General features: G+C 41.9%; 1 protein-coding gene across 11 annotated transcripts in view; it reads right to left on the reverse strand.

The window, feature by feature from the left end:
• gphnb (gephyrin b) overlaps positions 1 to 16,392 on the reverse strand; it is a 114,697-nt gene that overhangs the window by 12,571 nt on the left and 85,734 nt on the right. For 4 of the 11 annotated variants that reach the window (XM_079572694.1, XM_079572693.1, XM_079572692.1 and 1 more), the window contains exons 9-12: positions 15,809 to 15,850; positions 11,769 to 11,843; positions 7,557 to 7,613; positions 3,038 to 3,080 (exon numbers count right to left, since the gene is read on the reverse strand). In XM_079572694.1, coding sequence (XP_079428820.1) covers positions 3,038 to 3,080; positions 7,557 to 7,613; positions 11,769 to 11,843; positions 15,809 to 15,850 — 217 coding nt within the window. The remainder of the gene's footprint in view (positions 1 to 3,037; positions 3,081 to 7,556; positions 7,614 to 11,768; positions 11,844 to 15,808; positions 15,851 to 16,392) is intronic. The other 7 variants (XM_079572691.1, XM_079572690.1, XM_079572699.1 and 4 more) reach the window with 3 other exon arrangements.

Genomic DNA, 16,392 nt, shown 5'->3' on the forward strand with positions numbered 1-16,392 from the left:
GAATTAATTATAAGCTCGTCTCAGCCGGAGTTCAATGCGGGACTGAGTTGAGACGTGAACGACGCGGCCCACTAATGCTAACACTGCGCTAATTTAGCCTCGACTTCCTGGTTCGCGCTGGAGGAAAACTATATTTAGATGCACAACAGCTCACCTTGTCAGGTTTTTTTTGTGGATCTATAATACTCTACTTCAAGAAAATGCAATGCTTAGTTACAACAGCTTTAAGTAAGCTATTTCCATCAGATGCTACTTCCCGCTCCTGCTAGTCTTTCTAGTTAAGCACAAGACAACCCCGTCCAGTAGTTAGAGGGGCTTGTTTCTTTTTTGTGTAATGATCTTAATCCTTTTTTCTCTCGTGTGTACTGTACATGTGCTTTTTATGTACGCGATGTTTTTGCCTGAGGTGTTGGGAGCGTTGGAAACAGTTGCGTGAGCGCATGTTTAGCGCGCTGAAAGTGGGTCAAGGCAAATGAGTGCTGGGCCTGCCCTCCGCTCAGAGGCAGCGAGGCGACGGGGGAGCAGTAAGAACACACAAGGCGCGTGTTAGTGCCACCGTGGCGCCTTCATTCCACCTCCTCCACATTATTATAACATGGCGGCCATCGAAGCTCAAAGTCATTGAAATAAGCAAAATGTTCTGAGTTAAGAATTGTCACAGCTCGGTTTGCGATGGATGTCGTTTGCCTAGCGGTCCAGTCGGTCGGAGAAATCAAAGATATTTACTTATCTGGACTCTTGATAACAAGGTACCTGCTTATTGGATGGACTGCCCTGGATTATCGGAAATTTGGAATGACGGCAGCTTGCAATGGGACCCCGCTGCTGTCGATTGAAATTAACAAGCTCTTTGGAGCAGGGAGTGACCGAGTGATGGAATTACGCCGGAAAGTAACGCACAACAATGATGAACTGTTCTGTACGACCTGGCAGCTCGCTGTGGAGATGGACAATAGATGGACTATATCTTGGAGAGGAAAAGGGATGAACTGTGAAGGGAACTACTTGCTGTGGAGAACTGAACCAAGAGCCCAAGAAAAAAGCCAATTCGTTATAAATTTATGAACTATTACTGGAATAATTTGCTTCCCCCTGAGAAAGGAAGCAGCTGGACCTCTTATCTCTCCTACGCCCTAAACACTTCCCTTCAAGGCCAAGCCATGGAGCTAAACAAGATAAGGACTGAGCTCGCTGGGTCATATTTTGCATAACACTGACTTTCAGACTGTAAATAACAGCACACACATAACCACGCCCCCGTCGTTCTGCGTCTGCCTCAACACATTTCTTCAGCTCCATGCCCACGTCAAAGACCGGTCATCGTGTATTTCCCATATGTGCTTTGCCTTAACTTAACCTGATTGTAATTTTGCATTGTCTTCTTTTGTAAGGCGCATTGAGTAGCCTTGTGTACGAAATGCGCGGTATAAATATGGAGCAAATGACAAATCTAACTAATATCCAAAAAATCAGCCCACACAAACTGAAGAAACCTTTCAGTTCAGGGATTCTAGAACTGTACTTTTTCAAAGCCTGTGCTACAGAGGAACACTCCTGGATTACTCAGATATTATGCCCTTCAGTAAGTAACTCCACATAAATGCATTAATTCAACTTTATATATGTCTTCTTACGTCATTTGCCCTACAAGCACAGACTTCTGCTTTCAGATCTCTTTTCTGCGCATCTCGATCCACCAGGAGTTCAGTGTTTTGTCCCGGGAGATTGCGCTGAGTGACGAGTTTGCGCCTCGGGAACATAATGTATGAGGATGTAAGGTAAGGTGATACTTTATTGATCTCACAGATGGAGAAATATGGAGTAGTAATGTCCTGGGACCATATCAGACCCCAACTCCACCCCCCTCCGTGTCTTCTTCCCTTTTACTTTGAAAAAAGAACTGAGCTTAAAGTGCTAAAACGGCTGAGACGTAGAATTTAACTCTGATTTGTGATACATCAGCTTTTTATGGTGTTTCGTAAAAAAAAAAAACTTTTAACATTTCATAAGGACACAGTATTGGTAACTAACTTGTAACGTTATGTACATACAACACATATCTTTAATAAAACTCTAGATAGGACATAGCCATAGGAATAATACGTTGGAACGAATGGCAATTCTGGCGGCCATGTTGTGACTGACCCTTCTAACCCAGTGCAGCGTAATCAAATGGAAACACCACTTATTTCCTTGATACAGTTTTGATCTATTTCTATTATATTTCATGACTTTTGATAATTGTGACTGACCTTATATGTCATATCTGGTAAGAAAATATATTTTTTTTGCAGTTTTTTCAATGTTAATTCAGTTTTATAATAGTCATAGAGTTTAGCTACATGTGTTCATGGATTTTCCTCTATCAAACACTTCAAATCATTCACTTCTATTCATATCAAATATAACCTTTGTTTCCTACTTTAAAACAGTATTTCTGTACTTTTTAACACTACATGAGCAATATTTATTGAACATGGGACAGTGATACAATAAATGCTAACCACTGGAATGCTAACCACTGAGCCCTGGGAATGCATGGAGAAAACAATGCTAAACAACACGACTAAAAAACAAGATGTTTCAAAGACTTAGAAGTAATAAACCAATCACAAACAATGAGTGCATCTCACATTCTGGTTTTGCATTGGTTGCTATAGCGTTAGCCTCGCTAGCCAGACACAAGATGGCTGCCACGTTTGCCACCATCTAGAGTTTTATTAAATATCTTTTTACATACAGTATAGCGAGAGTTTATGCTGCTGTTTCACGTTCCTTCACTTGTATGTGATCGTAGCCGGGTTAGATTCGAACTGGTGACCTTCCAGTGGGGGGGGTCCATAGTTGTTCCTACTACTGAAAGGAACAACTATGGCTAGCGCAAAACGTGGATTCAGAGCGTTTTGAATTGACTTTTGATGGTTGGGGGGATTTGTGGAGTAAGACTTTTGAGCTGTTACGAAGGACAGAGGCTGAATATGCAGGAGCGGCTTACAAGGCAAACGACAAACGATAAAAAATGGCCAAAAACACTCACTTGCTCTGAGTATGTTCTCCTTGCTGCTGCATCTGGACTGCACCTGTACGGGGGCGAAAGGAGAGATGGAGAGAGACACGGGGCACAGGAGGTACAGCGGTGACTTTTTAACAGCATGCTTCAAAAAACGAACAACACCACGGTCACGAACACAAGCGGGGCGGCCCGAGCGGCGGCTTAGTCCCAACGCAGAGACACTTGACATCTCCCACATTTATCCAACAAACTGCAGACACCGCAGACTGATTTACCCATGTTGCTCTTATTGATGTCAAATACGGGAAAAATGCCGGCATCCACGACAAAACCTATGATAATGGAAGTGATTTTCTGTTGCCAATTTGGAGACACATTAGGAACATATATGGGTTCAACTTTGGTACGCAAACAAACTATACCACCTTCCTATAGCTACTAATATGACGACTACGACAATGATTACGACGACTACTGCAACTGTATTTCAGAAGAGCAGCAACACAGGGCAATCAGACTACGTTAAGACCAAAGCATATAGATACATATACGTAACAGAGTCAAATATCGGGACTAAGGCAGCGACACAGAGAGTGACGGTATCCAGAACACATGTGGCGTAGTAAAAGTGGAGTGAGAGAGACAATGGCCCGCCCCAAAAACTAATACTGGGCTTGTGTATGTATGAGAAATACTTTGCTACCTGGACTCGTAAACATATTGGGGAGACTTAAAGTGGACATAGCATCATGCGAAATATGCTTTTTTTTTTTTGTAAACCATGTTATAACTCTCATCAAAGACGTATTATTTTACTACAATCACGCAGTTTTGAGTAATCTGTCAAATGTAGCTGTTTCTATTTCTCAGCGCTTTGTTTTGTACTTCCTGACTACAACTGTGTCACTGTTAAAACATGATATGTGTGTTTATCACGCCTTGCTGAAGCTGCAAACCACGGCGTAAATCGAAACTGGGAGTTCATTTTTTTTCAATAAGTTATTCCTACAGCTGCCAGCAGGAGGAGCCCCAGTCAAAGTCTTCTCCAGCTTTCGCGCCTGTCTTTCATTTTTACAATTAAATTTTTAGAGACATCATTTCATATAATAAAACGTAAAATATTAAAGCAGTACTAAGTAACTTGTTTACCTTAATAAATCCTTTCTGTAGTCCCTCTGGGGGTAAGTGTTAATGGGACGATTGGGGGGTCTTTCAGCCACCAATTCACACTAATAGAATCACAATGAAGAAGCTAACAGGCTAAGGAGCTAACTGCGGGCTAGCACCACTTAAACAAAAAACAAAATAATTTCCATTGTGTAATTGGATGTACAATATCCAACTCTCCCTTCGCCTTTTCTGCCAGCGTAGTATTTACTCTCACGGACAATAATCAACTTAAAAAATCGCAACTTGCTATGAGTTACTTAGTACTTGCTGCTTTAATGTTGAGGCACAAATTATGATTTTAAGTCTATTTTTAAGCCCAATATGCATGATATGTCCACTTTGAATTAAAATTAAGATTTAAAATTAATTAAAAGGGGAAAAAAAAATCCATTCATAAAAACATAACTTTCATTTAAAGTTTAGTGGCTCTTGGGAAACTGCAAATAATTTTTAGGCTACTTAATTTCTTCTCCTTGCCTTCTATAACATTCAACCCTTTTCTGGGAGGGAGGTGGGTGATGGCGGTGGTGAAGGCAGTGGACAGGTGTAGGTCAGCATGACATGGTCCAAAATAAAAAACAAAACAAAAAAACAGCAAATACCAAAAGTTCAAAAACAGCAACGGACTCGACAAACTTCACTAAACTACAGGCTACACACATCACCACCACACCAGACGCACACGGCTGCTACTAAAGCAAAGCATGTTATTCCCCCAAAAAAGAGTCGACACACACAAATGCACAAGAAGACATCGGACGGGCGGCTCGTCAAAAATACTGGAAAATAGGTAGCAAGACAAAAAAAGTGGACAAGACCAGGGCGACAAGAGGAAAAAGAGAAAACGCACCGCAAAATATATCAAAAAAGAAATCAAAATCCACAAGAGTTAAACAGACTTGAATTTGGATTATTAATATGAAGTAGTTTAGATTTATTTACTTATTTACTTTATTGTTTCGTGGCTGAAGTGCCTGTGACTCCAAATACATGTATGATTATATTCCCTATAAAGATACAGATATACATGGAGAGGAACAAAGTCAATCAATATAAAGAGAATGCAAACGTTAGCTTCATGCTACCCACTAGCTTCAGGTGCCAAATTTTCACTTCTACTGGGCAATATTCTACATTTTTTAATGTTTTGTCTCATTCTTGCATAAAAAAATTCAGCAGATTGTCTAGTGGAAATGAAAAATCGGTACTCAAAGCTCTTCGTTAGAATGTAGCATGAAGCTAATGTTACAATTATCGATAGCATTCTGCATCCCCAAGGAAACTAGCAAGCAGACATACAGCCCTTCTCACCCAGGCGCAGTGGGGACTGTTGATAACCTGGTGGGAGGATTAACCTATTGCGCATGTTTTCTGTTGATGGGGGGGAACTCTGGTTAAGCCCATCCAGAGAAACACAAACATTTCACACAGGACCTTCTTGCTTCAAGGCGAGAGCGCTAACCACTTAACACTTTGCTCCTCTCCACGCCTCTGTATCTTTATTTGGTAGAAAATGAATCCATAATTAAGCGTTTGTTGATGGAGTAGTTGCTTTGTTTTCCCTCTGGCAGATTCGAACGTGATTTATTTTGTGGGCGTTCCAAGAAAAGCCACACGCATCAATCGTTACAGCAGTGATATGTGGGAATCTCTGGCTGGGTTCTCTAGTGGACACACACCGTAACTGCAATGTTTAGGTTCAACCTGTAAAACGTCTGTATGTTGAAAACACTGAAAACGTCACAGAAAGGCCTACATGAGCCAGTTAAAACACTGTTAGTATTGAAGAAAAGGGCATGTGCCTTTGAACTCTGGTGTGAAAATGTGCTGTTGTCTCTTCACATGTGATCACAATTACTCAATCGGTGCATTCCTCTGCAGTGCAACTTTCTAACCAAGGAAGGCGTTGAAATTGTCATCGAGGTCAAAATGTGGAGAGCGATGTCCACTGGAAATGGAGTGAAGTGAGTTTGATTCCCTGAGGTTTCTCATCGTCAGCTGGACAGACATGACCAGCCGAAGGAGCCAAAAAGACGACTGGGGGACGTGAGGAGTCAAAGCAGGAAAGAGGATTCTGTGGAGCCATTTCAAGTGCCAAATAACAGCAGAATTTAAACTATTGCAATTTTTAGAAATACTTTCAGTGAAGTGGCCAAGTACTTACTTACATTTAGACATACTTAGTGTGAAAATCAATGATGATGTCACAGTCTGGATTTGAATATTACATTTAACCTAAATAAAGCGAGACTCCCCAAACATTGCAGTTATGGTTTGTGTCCACCAGAGAGAGCCATATATCGTTGCTGTAATGCTCGATCAGTTCCACCTGCAGCACCAGAAGCAGGTGGTGATTGCGCTTCCATATCTGCATATGGAGTCACAGGGCTCTCTGTGGCACTACACTTTACGTGTTCGATGGCTCAGTGGGTAGAACACCTGGTTAGAACCAGGAGGTCAGAGGTTCAAACCCAGCTGATGCCTATAATCAGCAAAAGTCTTGAAAAGAAATTAGACTGACTCCTTCATTTGTGTCCAGTTTACGTAATGATAGGTTATTGTCAATGGTTACATGACTCGAAGTGTTTCTTGAAATGATAGTTGTAGCAGTTATTATCACAGAATTTCTAGTTGTTTAGTCTACAGCCAACAATTTGTCTCTCGAATGTCTCTCCTTGCTATTCACCCCCTTTCACCCTGAGCAGTAAGTCGATCCTTAAGAGCAATTAAAAATGTTATTTCCATCTGAAATTTTAATATTAGGCTTTATTCAACTTGAAAGTTCACGGTGAAAGGGCTTGAGGAGTGAGACATTTGCAAATTGTTAACCACTAAGAAGTCGGTTAAGTGAAATTATTGCTTTGAATAAACATAAAACAATTCAGAGGATTTAAAAATGTATTTTAGCATGTCTTTTTTGTGTGTGCTCATGACCACCTGTGATATTGTACCAACAGTTTCATTTTAAGATATTTATCTTTTTTTTCCCTTTCTTTTTGAAATAAACCTTTTTGGTGGATGAAGAAAATTTAAGTCATGTTGCATTGCTTTAACATAAATGTCTTAGAGTAAAAAAATAAATAAATTAGGCCAATAGTAAAAACAATATTGCAAGAGGTCAGTACAACAACAAAAAAGGCCTAATAACTAAATCAATCCTGTTAGAACTACCCAAACTCAAATTCAAGTCATTTTAACTCTTGCAAACGTCACTTTTTTGCAATGCAACTTGGCTGGTAAGAAGAAAAAGAATGGTATTGGAAAAGACATAGCACATTGGAAAGGAGGGAGACGGGGGCGTTTGTTTTGCGCGCTCCTTCGGAGGTGGGTGGGGTCAGGTGGGGATAGGGGTAAGATGGGCGGGGATAGTTACTCGAGAGCTGAAGGTCCTCCTGCGATCATCTTTAAGGCCCTCCAACCTACACTGGAGCTAAAGTGGAAGATAGATAAAGCAATCGCATCACATCAGTGCTTCTGCCCGCACAAGTCAGCAGCACACATACAGACAGACGGACACACGGGCGGGACAGGACGGAGGACACACGCACTACAGAGCAACTACGGCAACACAACAAGGACAAAAAGAAGAAAAAAAACAACAACAACAACAACAAAAGAAGGCTTTGGAAGAGCGAGGTCAACTGCCTGCACAAGAAAGAGTGAAGTGTATCTAAAATAAGTATTTCAATAAATCTGACTAAAAACATGGATTAAGTGTATGAAATAGGCTAATTGTAGCTAAGGTGTTAGCATGTTGCGGCTAACTTCCTGTGTGCTTGTAGCTGTTGTTTTAAAAGCAAAACAAGAAGATACAGTGAATGATACACTGAATGAAACTCAAATAAAAGCCAAGCTGATTGTTTTTCATGCAAATATGTTCAGATTTACACTATTATAACATTTAGTTGCGTCAAATCCACGTTGGAGCAATGCTAACTCTTTGTAGCAGCACGACCCCCGGCACCAGCCTGATCGTCGGCACTTACACATCACCTACGCATGAATACACTAACTTTGGAAAAACAATTCTTATTCACAACTAGACATCAGAGGCACAATCATAAGTTCAAGTTAGTATTGTTAAAACCTATTCTGTTTTTTCAAAGATGCTAATGGTTAGCCTTGCGAGCTGCGGCAGCTACACCTCTCTTCCAAGGCGGGAAATTTTAGAGACAATTCTAACAAACTCAAATGTGTTCAATATCCATCCGCATTAAAGCGATGTGAGACCAATTTTCCAATCGTTAAATAATTGACAAACATTTAAGACAATAAAGTGCTCAGTTGTGTAAGTGCCGACGACTGCGCAGCCGCCAGGAATCGCGAGGTGACACCCCAGTAATAACACAAGGACAGGAAACAGTTACAAGCACAGGAAGTTGACTGGAACTAACGTAAAGTCAGCACACAGTTCCGACTGAAAATGCTTTGTCTCTCATCCAACAAGCTTTCTCAATTCTGGAAACTGGATTTGGATGACTGAGAGCTTACACAAACATCTATGAAAATGATCTATAATAGCCTAATATTAAATGTGTGCAGAGCCTTCAGGGGGAAAAAATCCAGAAACAAAAATATGGAAAAAAAACAAGATAAAAGAATATTAAAAGAGCTATAAACAGCTGCAGCAAGACACAAGAGATAAAAATATATATATACATGAAAAGCACATTGAAAACTAACTAGACAACTTCACCACAACACACCCATTTAATATAAAAAACTGCAAATGCAAAATTTCATACTGTAGTAATAACAACAATACAAACGTCTTGCATACTGTCCAGTAAACTAAAGCTAAAAACCCCAATGCTTTGTGGGTAAGATAAAGCGACGTCTTAAGTGACAGGGACAATCCAAAAAAAGGGTCCTACCATTAGCTGGTGGGGGTGGGGAGGGGGGGGATTTGCAAATATGGAGATGCAACTATGACATGGTGGGAGGGGCAATGGAGCAGTGGCCGTGGTCAATGCGGAGGATGAGGAAGGGAGGGGGGGGGGGGGACAGTCAACCGCAGACAAGGCTAATCTAGTCTATGCTAACATACATGTTTAGAAATGTGAACATGAAAATGGAAGAAGCAACTGGTAGATGACAATGTTGAGATGACCCCTGCGGATTCCTATCCTGATCCGGGTCACGGCATCAATTGTTAAGACCCGGCTCTTTTGTATCACTTGAGAATAGATATTTGGAAATAGCCAAAGCATACACTGGAGATAGAAGTTGTCTCAAAGATAAGGCGTTTATGCCATTGTTCCTAGTTACAAGGAAGTAAAACCAGCTCATAACTTCAGAGAGAAAGAGAAGAAGTGAAGTCCAGACCTCCGTTGACAGTCCCCTTTTATCCTAGTCTTGCACTCCTCTGCTCAGAGAGGATGACTGCCTAACAGTGAATCAGTTGTTTGTGTCTATGTGTTTGTATTTTATCTGTAAAATCTTGTTCTGTAGCGTGTGAGCAAAGCAAGAGTCAGACGCTTGTTCAGATTTCCTTACAGTCCTTACAGTCATAAATTAGTTTAATTTGTTTCCATAAATACAATGCAAATATGTATAGAGCAAGTATGTTTGTACAAATGGCCGAGTACATAACACACTCAGATGTCAGAAACTAGCCTAGTTCTAGCATTAGCATCTTACTATTTTGCAAAACGAGAATTTGCCTGTCGCACACCTGGGACACGGAGGATGTCACAGGCCATGTGCAGGGAATTGCGTCACCCAAAAACTGCCAAGAAGAAAAAAAAAGGTTCTGGCACAATATCCATTATTTAAGACAAACTGTTGTACATTCTAATCCTATCCTAATAATAAGCAACCAAACGGTTAGCCAAGACCAACGCTTATCGCAAATGCAGCGATAAGTGACAACAAATCCATCTGGCTCTGAAACACCGATCACTCTCCTCCCCTGTCATCACCACGGAAACGGGCGACAGGTCTCCATGGAGATGTGTGCCAGCGAGATCAGAGATGGCGTAAGGGACGAAGAATGCACCCGCGCCAGGATCCGTGTACCGAATCCGTAACAGGGCCAAGTCGGAGACAGGGGGAAGAAATCAATGGGCCAATAATAGGACTGTTAAAGAGGCGCCCCGGGAAAAGATGAGCTCAGCACCTGAGCTAACTGAGCTGTCACATAGATTATGTAAAAAAAAAAAAAAAAAAGTTAGCATTTAGCATTTAGCTGAGAGCAGGATGTGACAGCGGCAGGATGGGGAGGGTTCTGAAGTAGGCTTGACTTATTTTCTTTGGGCCAAACAAGGTGAAGAGTAAAAAAGTAATGCTAATATGGTCTTACATAAAACTATGAGTAAGCAGCCAGTAAGTTTAACCAGAATTCAAATGATACAACCAAAGAAATGTAACAAAATATGCCAATTACCCCAATAACTTGAGTGCACTGCAATAAATAAGCTATAGAGAAGCTATACTACAAGGCTTTATTAAAAATTGACACAAAACATTGGATTTTCTGGACAAATTAGATTCTTAATGCTATCCTACATGTGATTCATTGATAGTAACAGAGGTTGCTTGAGTCTTGTGGCATGGCTGGGTGAGTGGGTGGTACATGGATGAGAAAGGGGATGACAGCGAGTGAGAAAATGTAAAAGATTCCAATGCGCTTAAGATCGTTTCATTCAAACTTGTAACCTTTCTCTGAATATTAGTCCAATATGGGAAAGTGTATTGTGTAATATATGACATTTTTACAACTTGTCTTAACATGGACTGGATGGCTTTTTGAAACAGTTGCATTACGTGCTGTATTTATAATTCTTCACTGTTGTTATCTGTGAAATTAAATTACTATTCGGGTAGTGTATTATTGGCTTACGAATTAATCTTTTTACTGGAGAACAGCGGCTTAGGAACGTTCTCAGCCTGCCCTTTATTACTTCATTTGCGGTGTGTCACAGTCTCTAATACCAAAATCAAATAATATTATTCTCTATTGGTAAAAAATACAGCCTGGTAAGTGATACCCAGTAATAATAATAATAGAAAAAATAGAGAGAAATATAACAGGTTGTGGATCTGAATTTCTAGGTTGTTGTGCCGGTATTGTTTTTTATTTATTCATATCATCACATAACGGCTCCTAATCTGTCTATATCTTATCGTTTTCCTGTAGCACTGACAGCAAAGTTATGCCTGAAAGTCAGCGATGTTGTAGATGGAGGGGCCATTGTCCATAAAAAAATTAAAGTGTCCCGTTCAGCAGATGCCCTGGGCCGGCCCTATCTGAGAGCCTTCACAAACATATCTGAGTGGAAGTCCAATGATTTACCGAGTGAGCTAAACTGCTGTAGTCTTTTGGCGAAACATTTAAGGAACTCCTATTGATTTTCAATGCCCTGTTCCAAAGACATCCAGATTCCGTGTTAAAACTCGTCAGCTAGATCTGTTTCCTAATTTGAGCTGCGCACTTGTACTGAACATACGCAAACTTTCTCCATGCAAAACATCATGTATGTAAGACTGTTCTATGTTGGTGCATTTGGCTAATGGCTACACTAATGCTGTGAGATGCCATGCCGGGCGAGTAGGTGCTTGGCAGGAGGGTGGGCGGAGCTTTTACCTGGTCCAAGGTGGAGTACCTGGACTTGAGCGTGATGACCTCATCCAGGTGCGCCCTGAACTCTCTCCGCGAGGCCTGGGGGGAACAACAGGATAGTCAACATCCATGCAGTACACGACATAGGAGCAGGCAAAAGGCACGTGGACGCTAGCAGAGTCAACACACTGGCTAAGCTAAAACTGACCTGACGTGTTACTTTGCAAGGAGCGGGACATTACCCGGTCGTCTCCATGCGGGTTTTAATACACTAGGTTTACTGCCAAATGCTTTGTTTTGATAACCCCCTTATGTCCATCACTGTACAACACCAAACATTTCTATAATAGCACTATTATTTTCTCTGCCTGTTCAATGTTGTAGGTGTTTGGCATTTTGCGATGCACTGATGCTGATTTGTAAACAGACTGGCCAGTGAACCAAACTGTCCTGAAATTAATATTTAAATTCTACTCAGTTTCACCTCCTTTTTTATTGAAATAATCCAAGTACCCCCTGCTATGTCTTCAAGTACCCCAAATATCAAATTATAGTACCCAAACAAACATCACTAAACCTGATTTGAAATGTTTTACTCTTGAAATGATCATTAATGCTAATCTCATTTTACAGTGGGGGTCCCGAGTTGCTGGTCTAGTGATTTTTGAGTTCTGAGAACTCCTGTTGTAGAGCACAGGTCTTTGCTTTTGAGATTTTAATCTTATTTATTAAACCCCTGAAGCACTTGTCCTCATCTGTTTTTCAATTCAGCAACATCTCCATGGAGATAACATGGTAATGTCCTGCTCCCAGTAATGTTGCAGTGGAAAGATTGTTATAAAAATGCTGGATTTGTTTCTGTTCTTTGATTTTTTTTTGCACTTTTTGGGTATGCACTTTAAAATTAACCCACACCTTCTTAAATATTCATTAGAAAAAAAGCCGATGTACTTTGGGCTATTTTCTCATTATTTGGATGCAAGCCTTTAATTCTTTGGTACATTTCATTACCGCACAATTACGACCAATCAATATATCCCCAGACGACCCAGGAGAAGCTTTCCACCCTGCTCAACATAACTTAAACGTCTTATATATAGCAACAACAATATCATTCAGAAAACACACGGAGCGTCTTTCAACTTCATTTCTGACGTTGAAATGCATCCTGGAGGAAAAAAAGAGCATGGTCTGTTTGTCTATGTGAGAGAGTGGAAAGGATTAGAGGTGGAAGACGTTGGACAGCAAAGACACGACAGAAAAACACCATAGTCTAGAGGACAGAGTGGGACAGAGACGGTGGGACAGGGTGCAGGCAAAGCTGATAAGGTAGTAGACAGGAGTACTCCGTGTTACAGTATGTAGCATCTATTATAGAAAACGCTATCTCAATGGCCGCCGCCTGGGCGCCGCCATGTTTATTTCCCATACCGACTTTGAAGCTAAGCAGGGAAGTGCCTGGTTAGAACTGGGATGGGAGACCATTCCTCGGATGCTAAGCAGGGAAGGGCCTGGTTAGGACTGGGATGGGAGACCGTTTGGGAACACCAGGAAGCCTGGCGACAGCACTGAGTGTGTGCGTGGTTGGTGGTGCTGCTGTCCGAGGACAACCCGCTGTCACAAAAACGCGAGTGCACGAGATTTGACTGCCGTGCGTGCGCGCGCATCCAAACAGGGCGATGTGTGCCTGTGTGGGCGTGTGTGTATGTGTGTGCGTGTGCGTGCGTGCCCAAAACCTGCTCAAACACGAGCCTCTAATCACACGCGCTGCTCCGACTGATTTATCCTCCGTGTGAGTAAAAGCGAAAATGAAACTACCACTTAACGAGCGCATGGCCTGCACTGCGTAGTTTTTTTTTCTTTTTTTTTTTCTTTGCTGCTCTACCATTTGTTTTCTATTTTGCTTTCACGTATTGTGAGCCCAGAGGTACATTTTATTCTAAAGCAGCTTTGAACGCATTGCCAATTTTATTGTAAGGTTATAAATCCTGTCTAATAACGATCATTAGGCTATTTCAGTTCAAAACCTACTCATTATTTTTTTAATTGTACACTACCGTGATGCACCAAACCACGGGTCCTGCACCGTGAACCAAACCGTTAAAGCTGAACCCCTAATATTTATCAATAATTATTCCACTGTCTCTTGAATCCTGTTCCCCGAGTTTAGCGACAATATTGTCGTAGTTTATAAGAAAGGAGCACGGGTGCATCAAACACTCCAATTGCAGTTTGTTTGAAATTGTTTTTTGCCTTCATTCTTTTACACATTTGTAGTGGCCATAGTTTTTGGAATGGGTTGGGAACCACTGGTCTACAGCTGAACTGTGTGACGGGTTGGACATTTCTTTGTAATCACTCACAATCTCAGAATATCAAATGTGGAGACTAGCGAGGCCCGGCCGAAGGCCGGGTCTCAGCTAGTGTAGTTATAAATGTCTTTATTTTCTCCTCCTTCAAGCCAATAACCGTATGAACCACACATCTGCCTTTGTGTTTGCCCCTTACAAATGTATCCAACTATCCAATGAAACAGTATAGGTACATAACGTTGAGTTAGCAATACGACTTACAAGATCCTTGTAAAATGTTGTCACTAAAATAACCGCATACAAGATATTTTTGATGCAATTTACCAAGCTTTGTGCATGGAATATCGGAGCCATAGCAGTGGCTAACCCACACAATCCCCCAGTCCCCACTTGTTGTAGAAGCCATGTTAAGCTGGAGGACACTCTTCTAACAATAATCTGGTCAGGGCCCATTCAGCCGGCTTTCCTGTGGCAGAGTGAACAGGGTTATCTCAGAGGGTGATCCCACACCTATATATGTACTATTGTGTTTTTGTCAATATCATCCAGACTGAGGCAACATGGATTGCAATATGCAGTGGAGAAATATAAAGCACTGGCCTCATAGCCTGGCACGAGCCAGACTGATCCTCCATGTTAGGAGATACATGAGGATACAGCTTGGAATTGTGCGATTTGAATCTCGCTGAATCCGGCAAAACCAAGAGCCAATCATAGCACGGGAGGCGGGAGTTTATGGTGCGTCATATTCCGCGCTAGGATATCCCATCAACCAGTGCTCCTCCGGGCTGTAACCAAAACAGTGAAGATGGCTTTTACCAGTGCCCTTTCTTCTGTTTTAAATGAGCTGGACTTGTCCTTAAAGCCACAGCAAGAAGCTGCTCTGAGGGCTTTCACCGGAACATTTACGCAAATGCACGTGTGGACAAACAATCATGGCGGAGGACGTGTTTGACTGGTCCGCTCTCGTTCAAACTGCGATCGTTAGCCCCCCCTCAAGTCTCGATTTGGAAATTTGTCCTATTACGACATTCTTTTTTATTGAATGCAACTGGTCAAGTTCTCTTCTTATGTTACTCCAGTATTGAAAAAAACATGAGCAGTGTTGCTAAGTGAGCTAGCTTGCTAAACCTACAGGGCCAAAGTGGCTCACAGACTCCTGATGCTGACTGCAGTGGCTCTGTCTACCCCGCAGCTGTGGCTCACATGTAGCGAGGTAACATATAAGTCATTATTCTCCAGCCGCAACATCCCGTGTGCTATCAGTGTACTGGCCAGACAAAGCCCCCCGCGGCTCTGCAAAAAGCACCCGCAGCTTCCTGCAGCACATGCCAGATATTCCAGCAACGAAAAGATAAGACAGAGCCTACCTTGGCTTACAAGTTAGCAGGCACTGATTTTCTTTTTTCGGCTTTGAAAGGGAAAAACACACAGCGCTTCACTACTTTCGATGGCAGGATATCCGGAGAATGTCTGATAACCTCGGTTGCTATGAGGTATGATTGGACAATGACCGTTTGGCTTCAAAAGTTGTCATTTGATATTATTTTGAACATATTTCTTAACATGTATGAAGAATCTACTTTGACCATTGGTTACTCCTGTTTACTGTCACTAACACAAGACAAATAAAAGTCGATATTGGGGGGAGGCAAAGCCAGGCAGGTACGTAGGCAGGTGGGGTGGGTGCGCTGCAGTCTGGAGCAGGCGTGATGGTTGGAGAGTACCCGACACACATGCAGGCAGGAGTACCTCAGCAATGCTTAGGGTGGATGAGCAGGAGGGGAGCCGCGCCTGGTGCCACAGAGAAAAAGAACAGGGTTAAAAAAAAAAAAAAAAGACAGTGCCAAAGCAGGTTTAGGACGGGAGCACGCAGAGCAGCGACCCCTGCCTGTGTAAAAGGGGGAGGACGGCGGTGTCTGGTGTCTCTGAGGGACAACAGCATCTTTAAATATCAAAGACAGCAGCCAGAATTCAAAGGACAGGGGACAAGTCGGGACAGTCAGAACGGGACAGCAGGCAGGTCTCATGATTACACATTTCAATGTATCAATCAGAAAGAGGCATCTTTCGTTTGTATGACAGTAAATTCAAGCTTTCACTTTAAGCACTTTTAACAGCCTGTTAGCAAATCGATAATGGTGCGTAGAATGGCTTAGACTTGTGCCCAGTAATGGTTCATGTGGAGGACAGTGCGGTGCCCCATCTGTGATGCAGTAAAATTTAGGAAATACAGATTATTGCGCGTGAACAGTAGAAGAAAATTACCATAGCAAACAGGATTTCAGAAAATGACGAGAATGGGGTAAAATCCTTCTCCAGGTGATGTGGTTAAA

Source organism: Gobius niger (assembly GCF_951799975.1).
Source record: "Gobius niger genome assembly, chromosome: 15".
Taxonomy (NCBI): Eukaryota; Metazoa; Chordata; class Actinopteri; order Gobiiformes; family Gobiidae; genus Gobius; species Gobius niger.